Genomic DNA, 22,183 nt, shown 5'->3' with positions numbered 1-22,183 from the left:
AAAAAACACCTTATCAAAATATCCTAACTGTGACATTCAAACCATAAATGCTTCTGCAAGCGTGTTCTAGATCGTTGTGTAGTTTTAAAAAGAGCTAAACAAATCGCAAACATATCATATCACGAATTAGGTTTCATTCAACCCCCCCCTCCTCAAACGCCTACATTGGTACGGTTTAAAGCGGACGGACGCTTGGAAAAGGGCAACAGTATTGGAAATGAGAAACTGGCGTCCATTTTGGCTCTATCAGGTCCGCCTACCGATGCAAATCTAGAGGGAGTGAGATCCAAAATGGCGCAATAAGGGCTACAGTTTCAGAAAGGCGGGACTGTAGGGTGGGACGTGTGTTTGCTTGGCTGGGAGTAATGAATGAAGACGTGGTTGCTCCACTTACAGGCAAGACGAGGGATTAGCAATAATAAGAATGATGCAGAGCTCCAGAAATGCATCGCAAATCTGTGCAAAAGTGGCGAGTTTCTTCCACAAGGATTAAAAGATCGAAATCTAAATGGATGTAAGCGATCATGGTAAGGAGTTTATTGTGGACTGATGGCGACCGAATGCACCGAAGAAGCGGTTTTATGCTTTCTAACGGAGAAAGGAGGGAGAGCGAAGCACGCGGATTTCATAGAACACTTCCGATCTTTTATTCCCGCTACAGACGCGTTCAGGAGGTGCGTGGACCGGGTCGCGGTGGTGAGCGTGGAAAACGGAGAGCAGTACGTCTGTGTGAAAAACCGTGAGGATGGTCATCCTGGACCGGACCGCGCCTCCGTCCTGGGAAGCATCCTCAGCTCTCGGGTTGCCCGTGACACCGGGAGGGGGGAGAGCCACGCGCCCGTCCAACCGGACCTGTCACGGAGGCACGCGCTCAACATCAGCGATGAGGTTAAACGAGAAATACCGCACGGCTCGGTATGCGCCGACGCAGGTGCGCACACGCCTCCAAATATTTCGCACGCCTGGATTTCGACTGGATCGTCGGTTTCAAGCGCTTGCGATTTGGTCGCGCACAAATCCGAGGACAAATCGGAAATGGGGAACCAGTTCGCCAGGAACGTCCTGAGCGGGTTGCCTCAAGGTTCAGGTGTAACTCAAACCACTGGGAAAAGCGCACCGGCGGTGATTGAGTCGACGACTGACGGAGGTGAGTTCCTCCGTCACGCAAGTTCACCGGTGCACACCGACGCCCAGGTGAGCGACAGGTATCCGTCCGGGAGAACTGATCAAAGTCGCCACCCGAGGAATCGGTAACGAAAGCACGCGAGGAGGATGCGGGAGGAGCGGAGAGCGTTGTAGGCACCTGCGGCGGCTTGGAGGAGGAGAGACCCTCGGGCACGGCAAGCAACACCCCCAGAGGGAGTCGGAGGAATCTCGCAAGGCGCACGACGAGCAACTCGCCGCAGGTCCGACGCAGCGTGCACGCGCTCAGGCAGAGCCGGCACGCGGCCAAGGGCGACGGCGACGCGCGCGCCGAGGACGAGGTCGCGGCGGCGACGCTGGACCCCACGGAGCACGAGTGGATGCTGCGCGCCTGCGACGGCGAGTGGGACAGCTTGCATCGCCTTCTAAAAAGTGAGCCCAGCCTCGTCCGTAAGAAGGACTTCGTGACCGGCTTCACGTGCATGCACTGGGCCGCCAAGCAGGGCAGGCACGAGCTGCTCGCCCAGATCGTGAACTTCGCGCGGCAGAGCGGCGTGGAGCTGGACGTGAACGCGCGCTCGGGCGCAGGCTACACGCCCCTCCACATGGCCGCCATGCACAACCACGTCGAGGTCATCAAGCTGCTGGTGGGCGCGTGCGACGCCGACGTCGAGGCTCGCGACTACAGCGGCAAGAAGCCGAGCCAGTACCTGCGCGCCGACGTCGCGCGGGACGTCCTCGACATCGCGGGCGCCGACTCGGCGCGCGACCCCGCCGACGAGGGGGGCGCGCCCGGCGACGAGGTCGCGCGTTGGAAGCTGACGCGCGTCCTCCAGTCCAACCTGAGGCTGCTGAACCGCAGCGCGAGCGAGGACGACGACCGCGACTGCGTCGGGGCGCTCGCGCGGGACAGGCCACTCCACCGAAAGTCGTCGTTTAACAGGCTGAAGCCCCGGATGAGCAAGGGGCGCGCGGGGATCACACCGATCGTCCACAGCACGTCGCACTTTGATCGTCTCGAGGGAGCCACGGGACAGACTTCCGGTCCGGTTAGAACCAGGCCCAAGTCCAACCTGTTTGGATAATTCGGATCTCAGACTTCTCAGATTTGCTGCTTCCCTCACACACACACACACACACACACACACACACACACACACACACAGTGGTACGGATACCATAGGTCCAATATATGGGTCAAGTCAAAGCTAAAACAATCCACACATTTATAACTTATTTGATTATCATAATATTTTAAATAATTTTGGAAATGTCCATCATACATTATTACCTCAAACACCTTTACTGAAATATTCAAACAAATCTAAACTGGCCCCTGTCCGAGTCTAGTCCTAGACTAAATATTGGGTCTTTACTAACAAAAAAAAACCCTTTAAATCTTCATTATGTTTATTATTAAATCTAATATTATCTAGGTCTGTATAGAACAATTATTTACTTCACTTATATTTATTAGATTCAAAGCACCTCATGGACCTGCCTGGTTGAAAGAGAGAAACTGTTCAATCTTCTTCTCCAGATGCTGTCGCAGTCAAAATCCGTCTCCAAAAAGTGCATTATTTAACATTAATAACAATGTTATTAATTTTTTTTTATACGCATCAGCAATTACATACAAACAATTGAAAAAAAAAAATTGTGGAACGTCAACAAAACAATGGTTTCACTTATCACTTATGTTATAGCAGCTGCAATTTTTTTCCTTCCATCAATCGCTTTTACAAGGTTCCTGACTCTGGTGGACTTCCATCCAATAACAAACATCAAAAGTCTTATAACAGAAAACAGTCCATGTGGAGCAGTAGAAGCTGCTGTAGAAGCTGCTGTAGAAGCTGCTGTAGAAGCTGCTCTGAATTAGCTGTTTCTATTGAATTCGTATTAGAACATTTACATTTTAGACTCTCTCATCCACAGCAACTTCTAATTCTTATTTATACAACCGAGTGATTGACGGTTAAGGGCCTTGCCCATGCTGGGATCTGAACTCACAACCTTCTGATTAGAAGTCCATCGAATTACATCATAACTAATCAGATTTGAGGATTGATATGATTTCAGCTATTACAGTTTAATGCTCTTAGGAAAGAAACGATTCCCTTCAAAAGCATAACAATGTAATATAGTCATTTAAGGAACTGACTCAGACGGTTTTACTTCCAAAAAAAACAACCCATAACCACCAGGTTGGTCTATAAGTGTTGCTTTGTATGAATGACACTATATTTTTACTACTACGGTATAATTTCCTGTCGTTTTCAGATCAAGCGCTTTACGTTTACAGTGAATGTGATTTTTGTTGCACTTTTTATTAACCCTTTATTTAATATTATTATAGTTAAGTAGTTCAGAGAGCCAGACATTTTAATTCCCCCCCGAGTTGAAGTTGTGGAAAGACTTGCTGAGGGTTTGAGCATGTCTGAAAATGTTAGCGTCATTGTGGTTTCACATGAGCAAGCTCGAGCTCGTTCGCTCTTCACACACTGCTGAACGAGCGATTCGTCAGTTCGCTGTTTTGACCACGACGAGTTTAGAGTTGGGAAAAACACGGCTTTCGTTTTAGCTCCGTCATGTGCATGTGTTTTTGGTGAATTTTAGCGTTTCTTTGTGTCGAGAATGGAATATTTTTGTTTTCTGTTTAGTGGAAACGGACGTGAAGAAAGCAGAAGGGTGATTGTTACAGGGGGAAAACAGAAACACCGATACACAAATAGCACAAATTCACTAATAATTTATGAATTTCATTAAAGAATATCGTGCACAAAAGTATTTGGACACCTGACTTTTCCAGCCATATGTGTTTTTCCCCAATCTGTTACCATAAAGTTCTAGAAGGTTCCCTGGTGGTCTAGTGGTTAGGTTGCTTTGGGATAAAAGTGAATGCTAACTGCATTCCAGACCTCCTCACCCTCATCCACATTAGTACCTGCCTTTACTAATACTCTTGTGGCTGAATGAATCTCAAACAAGTCTTCACCAGCATATTCCAAAATCTAGTGGAACATCTCACCTTCCCAGAAGAGTGGGAGGATTTTATAACAGCAAATGTGAAATGGGATTTTCAAAAAGCACATACCAAATTTATAGTCAGGTGTCCACAAACATTTGTCCATACAGTTTATGTATCACAACATCCAGGGTTTCTTCCACTTTTGTGACGTTTCTGTGAAATAAGCTAAACACATTAATGATTTGATAGAAAAGTGTATTGTGAGCTAATTATTTACTTTATCACTCTTCATATCGGATCAGAATACCGCTAGGGAATCCTACGCAGAATACAAACTTTATTATATTTTATGTTTCAGTATTTTATATTAAAGTTAAATGCAATTCCAAAGAACAGCTCGGGAAAGACTTTTCCAACTTTTCCACCGCCTCTGATTTGAAAGTAGTTTTAAAAATTAGGGCTTCGCAAGAGTTCGCGTAACAGAACCATACGATTGTTTGTCCACCGCTCAGACTCTGAATGGCTGTAAGTTTTGTCTAGTTTTTTTTCTCAGTTCCAAGAAATATGCACTGCAGATGTAATCATTAGAGATCAGGTTAAAAAAAAACTGGGAGTATTTCTTTTGGTTGGCTTAAGACCTTCTCTTTCTCTTCGCTCGGGTTTGTTGTGTGCTGCTGAAGGTTACGGTACAGAATCTGGTGTTCTTATCAGAAACAGGACTGTGTACAGATTAGACATAAAGTCAATTTAGAACGCGACCTTATTTATTTTAGATATAACTGTGTGTGTGTGTGTGTGTGTGTGTGTGTGTTTTATTTGACACAAGCGCCTTTCACTTACTTAAACAAGAGTCTAAAAGTTTTCTTTCGCTTGCCGAGGTTAAGCTTAGTCTTGTATTTAATGTATGATGTCATCATTTAACTGCATTAATAGGTCAATGCAAAGTCCTCAGATGGATAGTAAAATTGAAATGTGTGTGAGTGTGTTTGTTAATTGATGTCCTTGGTCAGTTGACAAAGTGTGTGTGTGTGTGTGTGTGTGTGTGTGTGAGAAAAGCGAGAAACACATGATCTGTTGCTCGAGCTTATTACCTCACATGATCTAAATGGAGGCAAAGCCCCCCCATTATATGTTTAAAGCATTGCATCATGGGTGATAAAAGACTTAAACATGCTTACTTTTTCCCACATCCTGCTTTTTTTTTTGGATTCATGTCAGCCGGGACTTTGCAATGGCCTGGCAGAAAACGAAGTTACGCAACAGTACAAATGTTCAGGCCAGTTCTTTTTTTCCCCAGAAATTCCAAGAAGTTCTGACACCGGTGAATCGGAAATTACTTCACACTGCCAAGAACCGGGGTCCCACGTCGTTTCTGCCTAAATGTGCAAAAAAAAAGTTCAGTCATATCGAAATGTGTTTTCGAAGTTTAGATGAATGTTTATGACCTTCCTTTTTAGATTTCTGGACTGAATAATTATACTATAAAACTCTAGAAATCTCTTGTACATCTTAGATGTTGTCTTTTGTGAACATTTTTAACCTAATCAGATCTCATACTAAACATTTGTAGGATTTCTGACACAGAAAAAAACTGTTAAATCCAAACCGCATTGTAATGAATTTTTGTAAATATTTGACGATTTTATACAGTTTATAGCTTTGCTTTTTTTTATGTCCCATGTTTTATGTTTCACTGTTTTTACCTTAGTACTTCAGCACTTTTAATTTTAAGGTAATATGAGCACTTTTATACATATTCTTGTTCTGGACATGTTCTTATTCTGTGCTATTGTTCCTCATTCACAATTAATGACAAAAACGAAACTGGGTGCCAACTGGAATGTTTGTTTCTCATCATTAAACCAATACTCCATCCAAAGTTCATTCAGTATAATCGTGCCGTATGTTTGATTTCCTACAGATGAGAATTACAACAAAGTTCATTTTGGTAAGAACTAAAGTCAAAAACTGCTTCAGACTGACTTATAAAGGAATCTAGATAACAAATGTTTGTAAATATATTCACACAAATGAATGAAAGAGTGAAAAGCAAAGCTACGGCTAATTTCTTTCTAGCCTACACTATAGACCGATAAAGATTCATCGTCAATGCACGTTTTGGGATTTTTCCTTCATGAACATATTCCCTAACAAACATGTATATAACGAGCAGTGTCGAGAATAAGGTTCTAAATTCTTCCTATTTGGACACGAGTCTCTGAAAAGAATTAGTGAAAAGGGTGTTTCAAATACACTATATGGACAAAAGTATCGGAACAGCTGACTTTTCCAGCCGTATGTGGTTCCTCTCCAAATTTTTACCACAAAGTTCAAGGCAAATAATTATATAGTAAGTCTTCGGATGCGGTGGAATTGAATTTTTCCTTTCACTTGAATTAGGAGACCCAAATCTGTTCTAGCATGACAATACCCCTGTGCACGAAGATGTTCAGCAGGCCAGAGCTCTATAGCAGGAGATTTCCCACTCCAACCCATGTAAAGCTTTATGGAGCTGGCTTTGTGCAAAGGGGCATCGTCATGCTGGAACAGGTTTGTGTCTTTTAATTCACATAAAAAGAGAATTTTCTGCAACCACTTCTAAAAGCATCCTATATAATCGTGTGCCTCAAATTCTGTGATAACAGTTTGGCTGGAAAAGTCAGGGGTCCCAATACAAAATGTAGCATAAATTGTACTGGTATTATTAAATCTAAACAAATATTGTGTCGTAATAATCATTTTATTATCCTGGTGATGATTTCAGATTTTTTACTGGGCAGTATGTTTGGATATCAGGTTTCCTTTTGGATAAAATACATCACATTCCCCATGACAGATGTGTGTCTTACAGTCTAATTCTGCATTATAAAAGGGCTAAAGCTGACACACACACACACACACACACACTGTAGTTCTAATAAAGTAAAATTAACAACAAAAATGTATATTTAACCTTTAATTATATTGTCATTTACAATTATATTGTCATGTGTGTGTGTGTGTGTGTGTGTGTGTGTGTGTGTGTGTGTGTTTTGAAAAACATAAGGATTTGCTGACATGAAGAATGTGTAGTGAATCATCGAATCAGAGTCCCTCCCGCTTTCTCTCTCTCTCTCTCTCTCTCTCTCTCTCTCTCTCTCTCTCTCTCTCTCATTCTCTCTCTCTCACACACACACACACACACACACACTCTCACAGAATAACAAGTATTTGTATGTTTTTTTTTTTTTGCAACCAGAATGTTCTAGTTCTACTTTGTCCAACCCACTAAATGATTGGCCCTCTATACAAAAACAAAACAAAACAGTCCAACATAAGTATAGAAAGTAACCAGCATATTTTCAGCTTAAAATTATGACATTTAAAAAAATATATATTTTACTAGATGTATTATTCCTCTGCTTGTAAAATGTATGTGAAATTGTCTTCTTTTTTTTTTTTTACACAAAAACTGAAAAAAACATTGAGGTTTTGTCATTTCACACTATTTTGTACTGATATAGATGTACCCTATGTCTGAGGTGACCATTGTGTAACCTCCTGGCAGAGGCAGAGATGTTTTGTGCTGTAAATCAGACTCAAAGCATTAATGACTCCTGTTTAGAGTCGAGGTGGACCCACAGCGTATCCTAGGAACACGGGGGGGGGTGTGGGGCGACTGAGATTCTGCTCACCTAGGGGCAATTTTGCATTACCAAATGACATACTGGCATGTTTTTGGATGGTAGAATGAAACCTCAGTGCAAAACAATTAAATTCAAACTGAAACAAACAAATTATGTATATAAATTTCACCTTAATTAATTAGTCCTTGTTGAACGAGCCGGAGATGGTAGTGGTGAGGTGGGAAACTTGATACGATATTAGGAAGAAAGCTTGAGAGGAGTCAGGCTTTAAAACAATCTGGAAACCATTGGGAATGAGGAAAATACGTGAAACATACAAACAGAAACACAAGATCAGGACTGACCAGGGAACCAAGGATCTGTGACGTAGTAAAGAAACTGTACCTGCTGTACCTCAATTTTAGCACAATAGTCTGTATTCTTCTTACTCCAGATTAATAAGGTTTTCATAATCATTTCTCTTCTGATTCAGATGTTCAAAGATGAACTGTAACCTCTTGGCAGAGGCAGACAGGTTTTTGGATTATCTTGATATTTGGCAGAATTCATCCTGCTGTGCAATTCTTTTTTCAAACATGCTGAAAAAATATTTTGTTCTCAGCACACAACAAAACACCATCAAGGTGTGTGATTGTCAGGAAAATTACACACAATTATATAAAATAAATGAAAATGATTTCAAGAATGGGCTTTAATATTTACTTCATATAACTATTCTTTTAGAATTTATTTGCGAACTTGACTTTGTGAAAAGCACAGAATAACGATTTGAGACCCTTGTTTTTACAGAGAGATCTGAAACCAGGTCAGCTTGCTTTATGTGTACTCTTTTATTTCATTATGAGGTTTATTACATGGACATAAAGAGCGTGGGTCATTTAAAACTCGGTTATCCTGCGGAAGGAGCCGGTGGTGGCACATGCCGCACCCCAATCGCTGAACTTCCTGTACTCGCCGGGATGCACAAAGTACTGGCGCCCCCTATAGCTGGGATGTTCGAACAGGGTCCAGTAGCCATCCATCACGTTGCAGGAGTAGATGTCCCTGTGGCGGAAACGATCTTGCACACACTCGCAGTCGTCGCTGAACTCCATCATCTGGCCCTGGAAGTCAGGACGCTCGTAGATGCGCATGCGGTACTTCCCCCCGCGGTTCTGGAAAAGGAAATGCAAGAAAAGGGACCTTCTACACAACGTAATACACAATAGCTATGCGTTATATTAGAGTTATAGGTGTATAAAAAGCTAATGATGTCATGACTGCAGAGAAGGGACATGGGGTATCTAGATAGAAGATGCTGAGGATGGAGCCACCAGGCAGGATGAAAAGAAAGAGGAAGGCCAAGGAGGAGGTTTATGGACTTAATGAGAGAAGATATACAGGTGGTTGGTTTAAAAGAGACAAATGTGGAGCACAGAGTGATATGGAGACGAATGATCCACTGTAAAGATCCCTAACCAGAGCAGTCAAAGAAGAAGAAGATAAAATGAAGGCTTTCTGTCTGGAACTGAATCTATAATCAACATAATCCAGAGTTCTGCACAGTAATCGACAGTCTCGCTGTTTTTTTAATATTTTTAATTATTTATATACGTTATACATAATAATGTAGTAATTTAGAAAATTTGTAGTACACTAGATAAGCGACTATGATTAATGGAAAGTGATTATGAGGTAAATGAGGTTAAGAAAATGGAAATACATTGGAAAATATAATACACTGTACAATCAAGAATTCCCTTCTTACAGCAAAGAGACCGCATTGACCCTCTAAATATAAGGCACAAATATATAATTATTTGCATTTAATTAGTTTTTAAGGTTCACTGCCTTCACTTTCTTGCATTAAGGAAACACACAAAGATACAAAAGCATCAGGTTTCAACACCCTCAGTATTAAGCAATTCCACACCGCAACATATGTACATCAAAATATGAGTCATATTTATCATGCTTGAATATTATTTTGCAGTGCAAACACACACACTTACATAAGAGAAGGTCCTGCAAGAACGAATGGAGTCATTGTAGCCCATCCAGCGTTGGTATTCGGGATATTCTCCACGGGTCAGTACGTACTGGTATCCTGCATAATTGGGTTTCTCGTACAGAACCCAGCATCCGCTGTCCACTCGGATGGAGTTGCAGCGGCTGAAGTGGGGCTGCATGTCTGGGCAGTCGCTCTCACATTGGTATGAGCGGCCCTGAAAGTTCTTATCCTCGTAAAATGTGATCTGCGATCAGAGAAAGAAGGGTACGAGTACATATTCCACCATATGAGGATCAGATTTGTTATATAAGAAATTTAATTTTATGTGTATCAAGTTTTATTCAAACCAAGAAAAACAAAAGTAATCAGGGTTTCTAAAAGCACAAGAACTGTGCCTGAGAGATAGAAAGTTCTTAATGTGATTCTCGTTCTACCAATGAACCAAAATATGTGAGCTGCAATGCATTAAAAAATGCAATCCTGATGTTGTTCTGTCTCGTGTTTTCTCACCTTACTCATCCTGGTTGCGTGGTTCCTCAGGCGATAACCAAAACATGGCCGGCCTTGCCTGTTTTATAAACCTCCGCCATGGGTTTGTAGGATCATCAGTTTTTATTGTTGCACTGGATTTGCTACTTTTGAGACTCTGCCAAGATTCTGATCCAGGCCATAGAGCAAAAAGTCCTGAATCATCAGCCCAAATGACACTGACAGCTGCACATTGCTCGCTCAACCTCCCTTTTTCCCTTTTTATTTTCAGCATCCATCAAATCGGCTTTTAGCTGATAATCCGCTATCAAAAGCCGTCCAGGTTTACAGCTGCAAAAGCTTTAAGTCATCATTATTGCTTAACAATGAGGCCTGCTTCTGGAAAATGGGCATGGGTCCGAGTGTGTGTTCGCTGTCTGTGTGTCAGACAAACTCCATGAAACAATCTTAAGAAAGACATTTCTGTGGAAAAGTACTGAAATGAAAACAAGTCTTCTATTTATATGAAGTTCTGAGCAGATATTTAGAAAAGGAAGTGACTAACATTATGGTCATTTATAAGGAATAAACATGATAAAGCACAGTAACAGTTCCTACTCAGTATAACAAGTAAAATATAATACAATATAATAATTATTATTCTATAAAACCATGCATTATATATTTCATATCCATGTACAGCTGAATGTCAGCACACATAAAAGTGTATAATCCCGTATAAAGGTATTTTTGCAATTATTGCAACAAGCGTTTTTTTCATAAAGAGGACAAAAAGTACACCTTGTCATGTTACCAAGACACCTCACACTGTACATTAACACCGGTGACCCCTTACACACACACACACACACACACACACACACACACACACACACACACACACACACACACACATTTTCTCAGTGCAGTCCATCACCTGTCAGTCTTCTGAACTCAGACACTGAATCGTACACGTATCATTCTGAACCATGTGTAAAAAAACGTACTGTTCGGTATTGCTGCTTTTTGCACTCTCAAACTATTAGTTTCTTGTCGTTGACATTACTATATAATTACTACATGATCTCTTTATTGTCTGATAATCCTGATAATCACGGGATATTTTTACCTTTCATTTTACATTTGCACACTGTGTCATTTGCTTGAGTACGAATATATATTATACATACAGCAGATTTGAATCTAATCTAATAATAAGTTCCACTCTTCAGATCTTGACGGACATCTAATATATGATCCTTGAACACACTTTTTCCATGAGAGAATAAATCTAAATCTAAAAAAAAGTGCTATACAAAAGTGAAACCATACAAAGTTTAATTAAACTGGTGAAAAACACTATAGCTATCTGTTTTGTTTTTTGTTTTTTTGCAATAATGGAATAATCAAAGACTACCTGTACATTATCGATGCATTTAATAATGTTTGCATAAATATTCAAATAATGGAGGAGACATTTTGTTTTTGAGGAGACACGTGTACTAAGTCATTCATCAATTGAAAAATCCTCCCTTAGCATGAATAAAGGTTTTACACACTCTTGGTATCCGGACAGTACATTTTTCAAATGTTCAATTCTTTCCCAAGGTGTTCATTCGTCTTTTTTCTGACCTTGTGATCCAGTTTATCTCTAAACAGTTTATTAAGATTTCAATGTGCTGCCACTCCATGATAGGAAACACTCCAGACGGCTGTTTCATATTTAAATGACTCTTACAGAGCTTAGATGTGTAATCGTGTTGTGTTGTTCGGTGAAGTCCGTTCCATTGAGCTGCAGTCCAGACGGATTTGCATGGTGTTGAATTGTGGAATGGTTGCTATGTTGGTTTAGGTCTCCTTTTACTTTCTGGAGTGTCTCTAACCCTCCCTGCTCCAAAACAAACCCCAAACCATTAACCAACTCCATGTTTGACTGTGGGAGTGAGGCAGTCTGATCACATCTTTCTCCTGTTTTATACAAGTTCATCTGTTAGAGACAATCTATCTGGCATTCACTGTCCAACACTTGTTTATGACTTTTACAGAGTTTGTAACATTCATGTGTCTTAAAAACCATAAAAGATTAGATGTTTCTACACTTTTGAAAGCCACTGCACATGTTTTTCTATTTTTTTTTAAAATTACATTAAACATACTTGGGATGATAAAAGTGTTTTTATTATAATTGTTTGTATTATTTATATATTCACAAACCAGATTATAGTTTTAATGATACATTATATGCTGATTATAATTATATTTTATGTTTGTGTGTGTGTGTGTGTGTGTTTGAGTTTTACAGCTCAAAGGATTTAAGGTGAACCAAAACTACACAGGGCGTCATTAACGCAATGGAACGCGGAAGTCCGCGCGAATGCGTCACTTCCGGGGCGTTGCCGAGATGGTCATGGCGGAGGGTACAGCAGTCCTTAGGAGGAACCGTCCAGGAACCAAGGCGAAGGTACTGTAGTGTGTGGAAACCTCTACGATATGCGTTAAGCAGCCGCGATAATTAATCCATATCGAAGAAATGCTGATTTTTCCGAAAAGCCAGTTGGCTAAAGTCAGCTAACAATCTTTTCCTAAACCACCGGATCCTGTTATTCCTTTCGTTCTTCCTACCCGTTTTCCGGGCTCTCGTGCTGGACCAATCAGAAGGCGAGCTGGGAAATATGAGCCAATCCTAACTAAAGAAGGAGGGGTTTTGTTGAGAAAACGGGTGGGTGGATTTTTAGCGTCTAGACAGCTAGCTATTTGTGGACCCAGCAGTCACGACTTTCATTGGGCTGATCATGTTTAGAAACAATGCACTTTGAGGGTAAAACCAGATCCACATTTGTCTGTAGTCAGTAACTGACCAGTGATTGAGTTTATATAGAAGTTAGAGCTTTCAAAACAGTTATAGAAATACTTTACTTACATTGGCTCTGACTTCTTCAGAGGATCCTTTGGTGTAGAGCATGAAGGTTTGAAACCCAAGTTCTGGTTGGGTTCTGGTTAAAAAGTGGATAAAACCAATTGTTGATATCAAATCTGTAGCATTTGTTAACTGTATGATGTGAATCTATTGGCAGGATTATTACAGCTGGCCTGATGAATCCTTCGAGGAGATGGACAGCACTCTGGCAGTGCAACAGGTGAGCGTTATGCTTCACAGTTTTCATCCAGAGATCCCATTTTAGAACCAGATATCAAATCAGCTGGTCATTCAACTGTTATAATTGTGGATTAAATGATTTACAATATTGAGGGAAAAAAAAATTGCAGTTCCTTTAAGAGCCCAGAACGACTCTCTCTTTCTCTCTATGCAGTACATCCAGCAGAACATTCGCTCGGACTGCGCCAACATCGACAAGATCCTGGAGCCACCTGAGGGCCAGGACGAGGGCGTTTGGAAATATGAGCACCTGAGGTTCGTGTGTGTGTGTGGAGGGGGTGTTGTAAGGGTCTAATGCTGACTTTCATAGAAATTATAGGACTAAATGTGTTGTATTCTATTATTTATAGACAGTTTTGTCTGGAACTCAACGGCCTCGCTGTAAAATTGCAGGTAGAAATACGACACACAAACACACACATTGCTGTATTCTGTCCACTGATGCTGTGTTAGAAAAAGACTTTAAAACATCTCTCTCTCTGGTGTTTATGCGCATGCCTACTCAGGGAGAATGCCACCCTGACACGTGTACACAAATGACCGCTACAGAGCAGTGGATCTTTCTGTGTGCTGCTCATAAAACCCCTAAAGAGGTAATGTATTCGTCAGACTCTCTTGTGTGTGTGTGTGTGTGTGTGTGTGTGTGTGTGTGTGTATATATGAATTTACAATAAAAATCCAAATGGTAGAATCTGCTTTGTGCACAATTCACATTTGCTTGAAATGTAATACCATAGTGACCATCACTTTTCGTACAAACTCATATTTCGGTTCTTGATACGCAAGCGATAGAACGTTCCATAAAGAACACGTGCGTGTTACGTTTTTCATTGTCTGTGGGAAGACGTTGTGCCTCCTGCAGCCTATATGAACATAAATAACCTACTGTCCAATCAGAGCAAAGCAAAAACGTCTTATTTGACACCACATTTCAGTGAGGGGGTTGGAGGTCAATTGTATTGTATTGTTAATGAGCTTCGTTGTTGGAAAGCGTGTGATGGTATCGTGTGTTCATGTCCGCAGTGTCCCGCTATCGACTACACCAGACACACGCTGGACGGCGCCGCCTGTCTTCTGAACAGCAACAAGTACTTTCCCAGCCGGTGAGCGTCGTTTAAATATGGAGTATTATGTCTCATCTCAACACTTGTGTCCGGTGCACTTGTATAAAAACGAGCAGAACTGTGAAGTTATTATTTGATATTGATCAAATAAATTGCTGATGTTATAACAACATTTCAGGGTGAGTATAAAGGAGTCGTCGGTGGCGAAGCTGGGTTCGGTCTGCCGCCGTATCTACAGGATATTCTCCCACGCTTACTTTCACCATCGCCAGATATTTGACAAGTATGAGGTGAGCAGCATAATGGGTTGTAAGTAAAGTAGCCCTAACTCTAACCCTGATTTATCTCTGATTCAATTAAAGCTTATATACAAGTAGTTGTGAAGATGAAGATTAAAACTGATTGGGTCGTGAATTCTGCTTGTCCCCAGTCACGTGCCCCTTTGCTGATTAGAAACGCAAGGGCTAAAGTCTACATTATAAAAATCTAAATTTTCTTGACCTTTTTTTGTCTATTTGTTCAGGATGAGACCTTCCTGTGTCACCGGTTTACTCAATTTGTAATGAAATATAACCTGATGTCGAAGGACAATCTCATCGTGCCCATTCTGGAGGAGGAAGTCCAGAACGCTGTCTCTGCCGAGAGCGATGCCTGAAGACCCTCACGCGCTCGCACACGTGCACAGTACACACAGAACACGCAAAAATGTTAACATTTTGTATCAAGGCTAACACCTTCATATATCAGTGTTGGGATTCTTTAAGTGAGGTCTTCCGTTAACAGGTTTTTATCAATAACATAAAGTACCTCACGTGTATAAATGCACAGCCTCATGTATAACACGTCGTTTTTGCATTTTTGTGTTCATCTCAAACAAGGAACTCCATGAGAAAAGGCCAAAATCCCTCATTTGCTTCTTGAGGTTTCTTATGAGAGCTTCACAGAAATCAGCTGGCTGATACACACGCACACGACTGGAGCATCAGTCGAGCTACAACACTACCAGGGTCGCTTTAGTGTCATGAGAATTAAAAAAAAAAAAAAAAACAGGGTAACCATGGTTACCACATGATCTTTAAAAAGAAATGATATGCCAAACTTTATAAGCGACGTCTCGCTTTTATTCTTTATTCTTGCTTAAGTTATTGCTAATGTCCTGATCTCAAGTTTCAAATATTCACAGCTTTGACCATCCTCAATTTATTTTTTGGTGACATTTGGGTTTCTATAAAACTATCATTTACATATGTATGTAAATAAATAACTAATAAACAAGTGTACAGAGCTGTTGTTTGTGTGGTTGAAAATATTTATGGGACAATTTCTCAAATTCACTGTGTTTTATTTATTGACCAACAGCAGTTTTCAAAAACAGTTTACACATTTGCAAGAAACGTATACGTCTCGTAATGTAGACGTTGAACTCGTAACAAAAGAACGGTGTACATGACGACCATAAATCCCCCTTGTAATAGCAGATTTATTTTTTCTGTATTATTTTCAGGGTTCCTCAACAACCACCTACAACACTGTTCGAACGCGAAAAAAGAATTTGGACAAATGTCACTTCCGCACAAAATAATAAATGTGCACCGAATAGCATGTACTGAAAACTATTTACAGAAACACAACTTCAAGCCAAACACTTGCATGGAGAAAAATCGGTATGTGGGAAAACGTGTGTCTCATGTTAACTATGACTGACTCAAACATACTGCTGATATCGATATGTTTAAATAAATAAATAAATGTGGCTGGTTGAGTGAGCTGATCGCTGGCGCACCGTCACAGCGTTACACTGTACGTAAATAGAAGCTTTCATGTTGAGCAAGTTGCTACAAAAAAAAAAAAAAAACTAATACACTGAGCATATGGACGTCATTCGTTCGGTTATAAAAGTGTAAACGCGGTAACGAAATATCCAAGAAATCGAAGGCACGTAGCGATACACGTAGTGTCACCCGGAACATTCGCACTTGTGTTTCATGTTTGTTGTTGTTTTTTTTTTAACGGCATTAAAATGATACTTATTGTCTTATGACAATATGCCTGCATCCGTGCTAATTAAATCTTGAACGCAATCTTGAAAGTTGTTTTTTCTGGGCAATTTCAAAATTTCTGAATATAAATCCAGAGTCATTGGCATGATAAACAAGAGTGTACGATACGAGTACAAATCTTAAACGTAAAAACAGTAAATATGTAGTCTGGGTTTATATCCATATAATATATTTAAATGCATCAACAGATAAAAAAACAAAAAACAAACAAACAAAAAAAAAAAACGTTAAAATTATTACCGTTTCATTCTTATTTAGAATGTAAAATGGGACGAAAACAGACCCTGTAAAAGTTCAGTTTGTTATATAAAGTTTACTGCATTTATATATTAATAAGATGAGTAGAAGGGGGTGGGGTGGGGGTTGTCCTCAAACAAGTTTATGTAAACATCTTGTCTGTAGTTTTGTCATCTGATTTACACACATTTCTATTTGTCTATAATCCTGAAGTTACGTTTTAGATCTGGTAACGTGTTTGTATAATCACATTTATTTCTTGTTCTTTTGTCCTCATCAAACAAATGGATTTTGTGTAGAGATTTTGTAGCTTCTAAATAATTAGGTGTAGTTTAAATTTTATTACGTGCACGTATTTAGAGATTTTTTGTTTCGTTCTGACGATGCTTGTCGCTTTTGTCTGGTGGGGTGTGTGTTGTGTTACAGGTAGCTGGCTTGACAGGTGTGTACTGAACTGTGGGGTGAGGAAGCAGACCAAACCCTTTTATTTCAGTGCATCCTGCATGGGTGAGGATGAAATAGGAGGAGGAGGAGGAGGTGGCGGCGAGGTCTGAAGATCAGGTCGGTAGTCTCTACGCAGGTGTTTGTAATGAGGGCCACGGTTGTATCTGGGTCTCAGATGGAAGGCAGAGTGAGAGAAGGACCGTATCACTGTATGGAACTTCGGCTCCTGATGAGAAGAAAGACTGACATCATGCTTTTTCCAGAACTTGCCAAAATGTACACGTCCATTAAAAAGGTAATTATTTGCAAAATATCAACAATGACTTTTGTTGGTTTTTATTGCACATTCCTGGTCAATCTCTCAGATGAAGCCTGCGTAAGGTGAAAGTGCTTTATAGGATGCTATAAAGCACTTATATATATACATATATATATAAAAGACTATATAGCAGGCTTACCTTCACTCCATCACCCTGAGCCAGAATTAGTGGACTCAAACAAATCTGGTATGGTGGCTGTGCCATATGATCCATATACCCCTGCTTACAAACACACACTCATTTTAAGTCGGTACACACTAGATTTCTAGACTAGAAATCTATAAATTAGTAAAGATCCTAAAAAGTGTGTATAGTCACCTCAGGAACACCAGCTTCCATCGGAGGAACACCTGACTGAGCACATCCGTTTTCCATTGGATCCGCTGTGTGATACATCATTTCAGCAGGCTGGACATATAGCAAAGGACTCGAGGTTGAAGGAACAGGGGACTAAAACACACACACACATGACTGATGACTGATCAGTGACACACTAACTGATTGCAGTATGTCTGCAACAGCACACACCTCTACATGAGGAAAAGCCCATGGCACCGGTCCGTTCACACACTGAGAAGGCCCCTGAGAGAAAGAGAGGGATGAAGCTTATTGCATTTCCTCTCTTCTTATTAAATAATATTCATTGCAGATATTTACATAATAATTATTTTTATGTTTTGTTAAATTGTGAAAATGTGAATAGTCAGATTTAATAAGTAAGTTAACATTGTACATTTATATGCAGGTATATAGAGATTATATGTTTAAATAGGTTTTATATTTTTATATAGGGTATATGTTTATATAAGGTTTATACACCGATCAGGCATAACTTTATGACCACCTGCCTAATATTGTGTTGGTCCCCCTTTTCCTGCCAAAACAGTCCTGACCTGTTGCGCATTAACAGCATGAACTTCTTCAGCAGTTTGAGCTACAGGAGCTCGTCTGCTGATTCGGACCACACAAGCCAGACTTCCTTCCTCACGTGCATCAATGAGCCTCGGCCGGCCGTGACGCTGTCGCTGGTTCACCACTGTTACGTCACCACTCATAATGTTGTAATGTCATAACGTTATGCCTGAACGGAGTATTTGTATATAGCAATATGTTGATTTATATACATGATTTATGTCTACGTGAACATGTCTGTTCATATATATATATTTACAACTGTAGCACCATGGTCCTGTGAGGTACGACATTTTGTTCCTTTGTACAGTATGTCTCGACATACCGCATAATGACAATAAATTCCAACTTGTTTGTTTAGAGAAAATCTGTTTGGCTACGATTTTAAAATTGGATCAGAACCGCTCATTAAATAAAATATCAGAATCAAGTATTTATAAGATCTAACATATTCTCTCCTGATGTTTATGTGTTCTGTGCATGCTGACCTGGTGTTGGTGGTAGGCCTGCGGAGTAAAAAAGGGAGGAGAAGGGTGAGCCACCATGACTGCAGATCCGGGTACTGTGTGAGACTAATAAACACAAACAGCAAAATATTTGATTTGCAAATATTCAAAATATCATAATATATGCAAATTTGAAGCAATGAATTTGCAGGAATTTGATTTAATGCCATGTGTAAGTTTACATGTATAAAAGATGTGTTTCTGTTTGACCCTGAGTGCAATGTGAGTGTGTGCTAAACTCACAGCAGGCCAGTGTGATGGGTGTGTATTCGGCTCTGGGTTGTGGAAATAGGCCACTCCATTGTAGTAGGTGTAGGGATATCCAGTGGGCGTGGTCATGTGCATAGCACCAAATGGTGCTGGCAGAACCAGAGGAGGGCTGGAACCTGCCACGGTGTAACCACCTGCTTTAAAAACACACAGGACCATACGACATCCTGTTACGACTTGTATTATATTGTGATTATTCATGCATGGGATGCGATGACTTATTCATACAGCGCGTGGCCACTTGCTGCTTTCGGACGGCCTGTCCGATGTTCAGCCTCTTATCCCGATAACACAGTCTATTAGTCTGAGAAAGACAAAGAGAAAAAGAAAGACTAATTCAAATGATTCACTTATATAGAACAAGAAATGACTAAATATGACACTACCTAATTATCTCTAAATAAATTACAGGATCATTTAACCTAAAAGATTCACATTAAAAGTCTTATTGAAAACTTTGGCATGAACTAACCCACATAATGCACATTCCTTTTCATTCATATCATATTCATTATCATGTACATCCAATCTATACATAGATTAAAAGAAAATTAAAAACCCTAAACATAACAAATATATTCATATTCAGAACATACACTTGCTTCATGAAGAATTTTCTGTGCATCCTCTGGAGTCCCAAAAGTCACAAATCCATACCTACAGGGAAAAAACACACAAAGTAAATAAGATATAGAGATAGTAAAAGAAAGGGTTTAAAACTCACATACTGAAACAATCAGAATGCACCTACCCCTTGGACATTCCAGCACGATCAACAACAATCTTCACTTCCTTAACTGTCCCATAATGGGAAAAAAAACGCCTGAGATCGTTCTCATTAGTCTAAACACACACACACACACGTACACAAGTCAAAGAGATTAATTCTCTTTATCAAAGAAACATCTATGCATAAACATTTCAGATATCACAATGAGAAATATGGTAATCCATACCGTACGGTACACACACTTACTTTGGCATCAATCCCTCCAACAAAGATGCGGTTTGGAATAACTGTGCCGAAGTGGATATCCGGGTCAGCATGGGTCAGTACTGGAGGTGTCGGACTCACTGAATTAGAACTGGTCTGGGTCTGATTACACAGAGAAATTAGTTAAAAAATGAGCTCAAATACATATATACATGTAAATATAGGCTGTCAATCGATTTATATATTTATTCACGATTAATCGCACAATTGCCGTGAGTTAACTTACGATCAATCGCAACTCAATCACATTTTTATCTGTTCTAAATGTACAAATATTGATGCTTTATGCAAATTCAGCGTCTGTCTGCTTGGCATCTATCTTCACCGGGTCTTCACGCTACACACCGGAAAGTTGTTGTGAATAACAAGTATGTAAAAAAACAAGTACGTTTTTTTCTGGGCTTTGACTGAACTTTCCTAATAATAATGGAAATAATGGCTGTTAAATCTACACTAATATATTTATAATTGCGCAGTTTGCTACAAATGCGGTTTGCAAACTCTGAACATGCAATTAAAGGGTGTGAAAATGTTGAAGTTATTGCACACCTGCTAGAAAGGCAGGCATTGTCATGGATTTGAAGCTACTGTTAATTCTGAAGGCCTCAATACAGATGAAGAGTATAGACTATTGGGAATCGTTAAAACATTAACACATATTAACGAAAAAAGTATATTAAAACATAAGTCAGTATATATGTATTAGGATTAAGTCTGTAAATGACACTTGCAACAAAAAAACTGTTACTTCAATTTTCTTAATGCTATAATTGATTATTCTTTATGCTAAAAAAAACACAAAAAAACCGAATTACTCTTCTAACCTTACTGTCCAAAGTGTGGATTTACTCGATTGTAAATTGTGTCGATTCACTCGATTATATATATTTTAACAATTTAGGAAAATAATTGCAGACGTAATAATTTGCTAACAGAAAATGATAGTTCATGTAAAAAATCGTGACAAAACCCACCGCGGTGAAGCGATAATTCGATACCAGGCGCAACATTATCGCTAGTTGACCGTTACAAAAGAAACGGTTACAAAGTAACGGTCGCGCACGCGATATTTAAACTAATTTAAAAAAAAAATAGCTAACGCTTAAATAGCTCGCGCGCAGTGTGAGCAGGTTCGAAGTTAGCTTAGCACTGGGACTTACACCCGCGTCGCTCTCCATCTCTCTCAGGCTTGACATGGGGTGGATGTTTGACCAGAAAAATACAGTGTAAATCCAAATAAAATAGTAATATCTAATACAAGACTCGTCTAAGAGGAAAATGTCTTCCCTCTGTAAAAAAATGTCTTGTATAAAACACGGGAGGGAGAAAAATAAAAAGCGAAGAAAAAAAACGCCGAGGCTGAGGTACTTTACATGCAACAAGTCAAAGGGGTCGAAGTAATAATCTAAAATACGCAACAGGCCCTCGGTTCGGAAAACAAACCAATCAATAAAATTAGGTCAGATTTATTTGTATTTATAAGAGAAAAATCATACAATTCGAAACCATGCGTTATTTGTGACGCTTTAGGACAAATTGGTTACCCCCATTTTAAATCCAGAATGGACTCTTCCATGTTTCTCAACGCGGGAAAAGTGATTATTATGTCTCCAAACAGAAAAACAAATTGTTTGGTTTGTTTTATGTCGTTTTAATGGGCAAAAATTCACTTCAGTTGCATTTTTATAGCTTTATTAATAATTGACATTGTCCCAAAGCAGATTTTCAGGCATAAATAGTTTATAAAGTATAATTTTATAAGTTTAGTGCCTATATGTATGTTTTTATCCACTGATCAATTGATTTTGTTAAATGTATTTGAGTTAAAAGTGAGATATTTGACTTTGAATTGTAGTGAAGTTCAAGTAAACGTCTCCTTGAATGAAAATAACTTCAATAAAGAGCAGATACACGAAAACACTAGTTAAGTGCAGTAACAAATTATAGGTAGACGCCAATTTACGACATAGATACGGGTCGTTATCACGCCATTAGTCGAGAAGGTTTATACGTTCTTTTTTTTA

The 22,183-nt window shown here is 39.8% G+C and overlaps 4 protein-coding genes across 7 annotated transcripts; 2 read left to right on the top strand and 2 right to left on the bottom strand.

Moving 5' to 3' along the window:
* The first annotated feature begins 81 nt into the window (after positions 1-81).
* On the top strand, positions 82-5,995 carry LOC124384191 (ankyrin repeat domain-containing protein SOWAHC-like). Its single transcript, XM_046846854.1, is given in 2 exon segments — positions 82-1,236; positions 1,239-5,995. Coding segments are annotated over 2 exon segments (1,677 nt in total). The 5' UTR covers positions 82-549; the 3' UTR covers positions 2,229-5,995.
* Positions 5,996-8,548: 2,553 nt separating this feature from the next.
* LOC124384806 (gamma-crystallin M2-like) lies at positions 8,549-10,506 on the bottom strand. Its single transcript, XM_046847743.1, has 3 exons — positions 10,238-10,506; positions 9,729-9,971; positions 8,549-8,891 (listed from the first exon to the last, which is right to left on the bottom strand). The coding sequence occupies exons 1-3, from the start codon at positions 10,244-10,246 to the stop codon at positions 8,616-8,618; spliced, it is 528 nt and encodes a 175-aa protein (XP_046703699.1). The 5' UTR covers positions 10,247-10,506; the 3' UTR covers positions 8,549-8,615.
* A 2,043-nt stretch (positions 10,507-12,549) lies between these two features.
* LOC124384794 (MOB-like protein phocein) lies at positions 12,550-15,700 on the top strand. Its single transcript, XM_046847739.1, has 8 exons — positions 12,550-12,656; positions 13,270-13,332; positions 13,507-13,607; positions 13,703-13,745; positions 13,859-13,945; positions 14,376-14,455; positions 14,595-14,706; positions 14,940-15,700. Exons 1-8 carry the CDS (start codon positions 12,570-12,572, stop codon positions 15,069-15,071), a joined length of 705 nt encoding a protein of 234 aa, XP_046703695.1. The 5' UTR covers positions 12,550-12,569; the 3' UTR covers positions 15,072-15,700.
* A 41-nt stretch (positions 15,701-15,741) lies between these two features.
* Positions 15,742-21,670, bottom strand: LOC124384755 (protein boule-like). Of its 4 annotated transcripts, none has more exons than XM_046847734.1 (11): positions 21,320-21,670; positions 20,142-20,261; positions 19,917-20,008; positions 19,762-19,822; positions 19,394-19,469; positions 19,139-19,299; positions 18,878-18,961; positions 18,006-18,059; positions 17,796-17,927; positions 17,616-17,699; positions 15,742-17,383 (listed from the first exon to the last, which is right to left on the bottom strand). In XM_046847734.1, the coding sequence occupies exons 1-11, from the start codon at positions 21,353-21,355 to the stop codon at positions 17,198-17,200; spliced, it is 1,086 nt and encodes a 361-aa protein (XP_046703690.1). In that variant the 5' UTR covers positions 21,356-21,670; the 3' UTR covers positions 15,742-17,197. The 4 variants fall into 4 exon arrangements, with proteins under 4 accessions (XP_046703690.1, XP_046703682.1, XP_046703687.1 ...); XM_046847726.1 differs by having other exon boundaries at positions 19,139-19,302; positions 21,320-21,666; XM_046847731.1 differs by having other exon boundaries at positions 17,616-17,696; positions 19,139-19,302; positions 21,320-21,664.
* Between the last annotated feature and the right edge of the window lie 513 nt (positions 21,671-22,183).

Source organism: Silurus meridionalis, chromosome 1, assembly GCF_014805685.1.
Source record: "Silurus meridionalis isolate SWU-2019-XX chromosome 1, ASM1480568v1, whole genome shotgun sequence".
In the NCBI taxonomy this organism is placed as follows: Eukaryota; Metazoa; Chordata; class Actinopteri; order Siluriformes; family Siluridae; genus Silurus; species Silurus meridionalis.
This window is presented reverse-complemented; position numbering and strand designations above follow the sequence as displayed.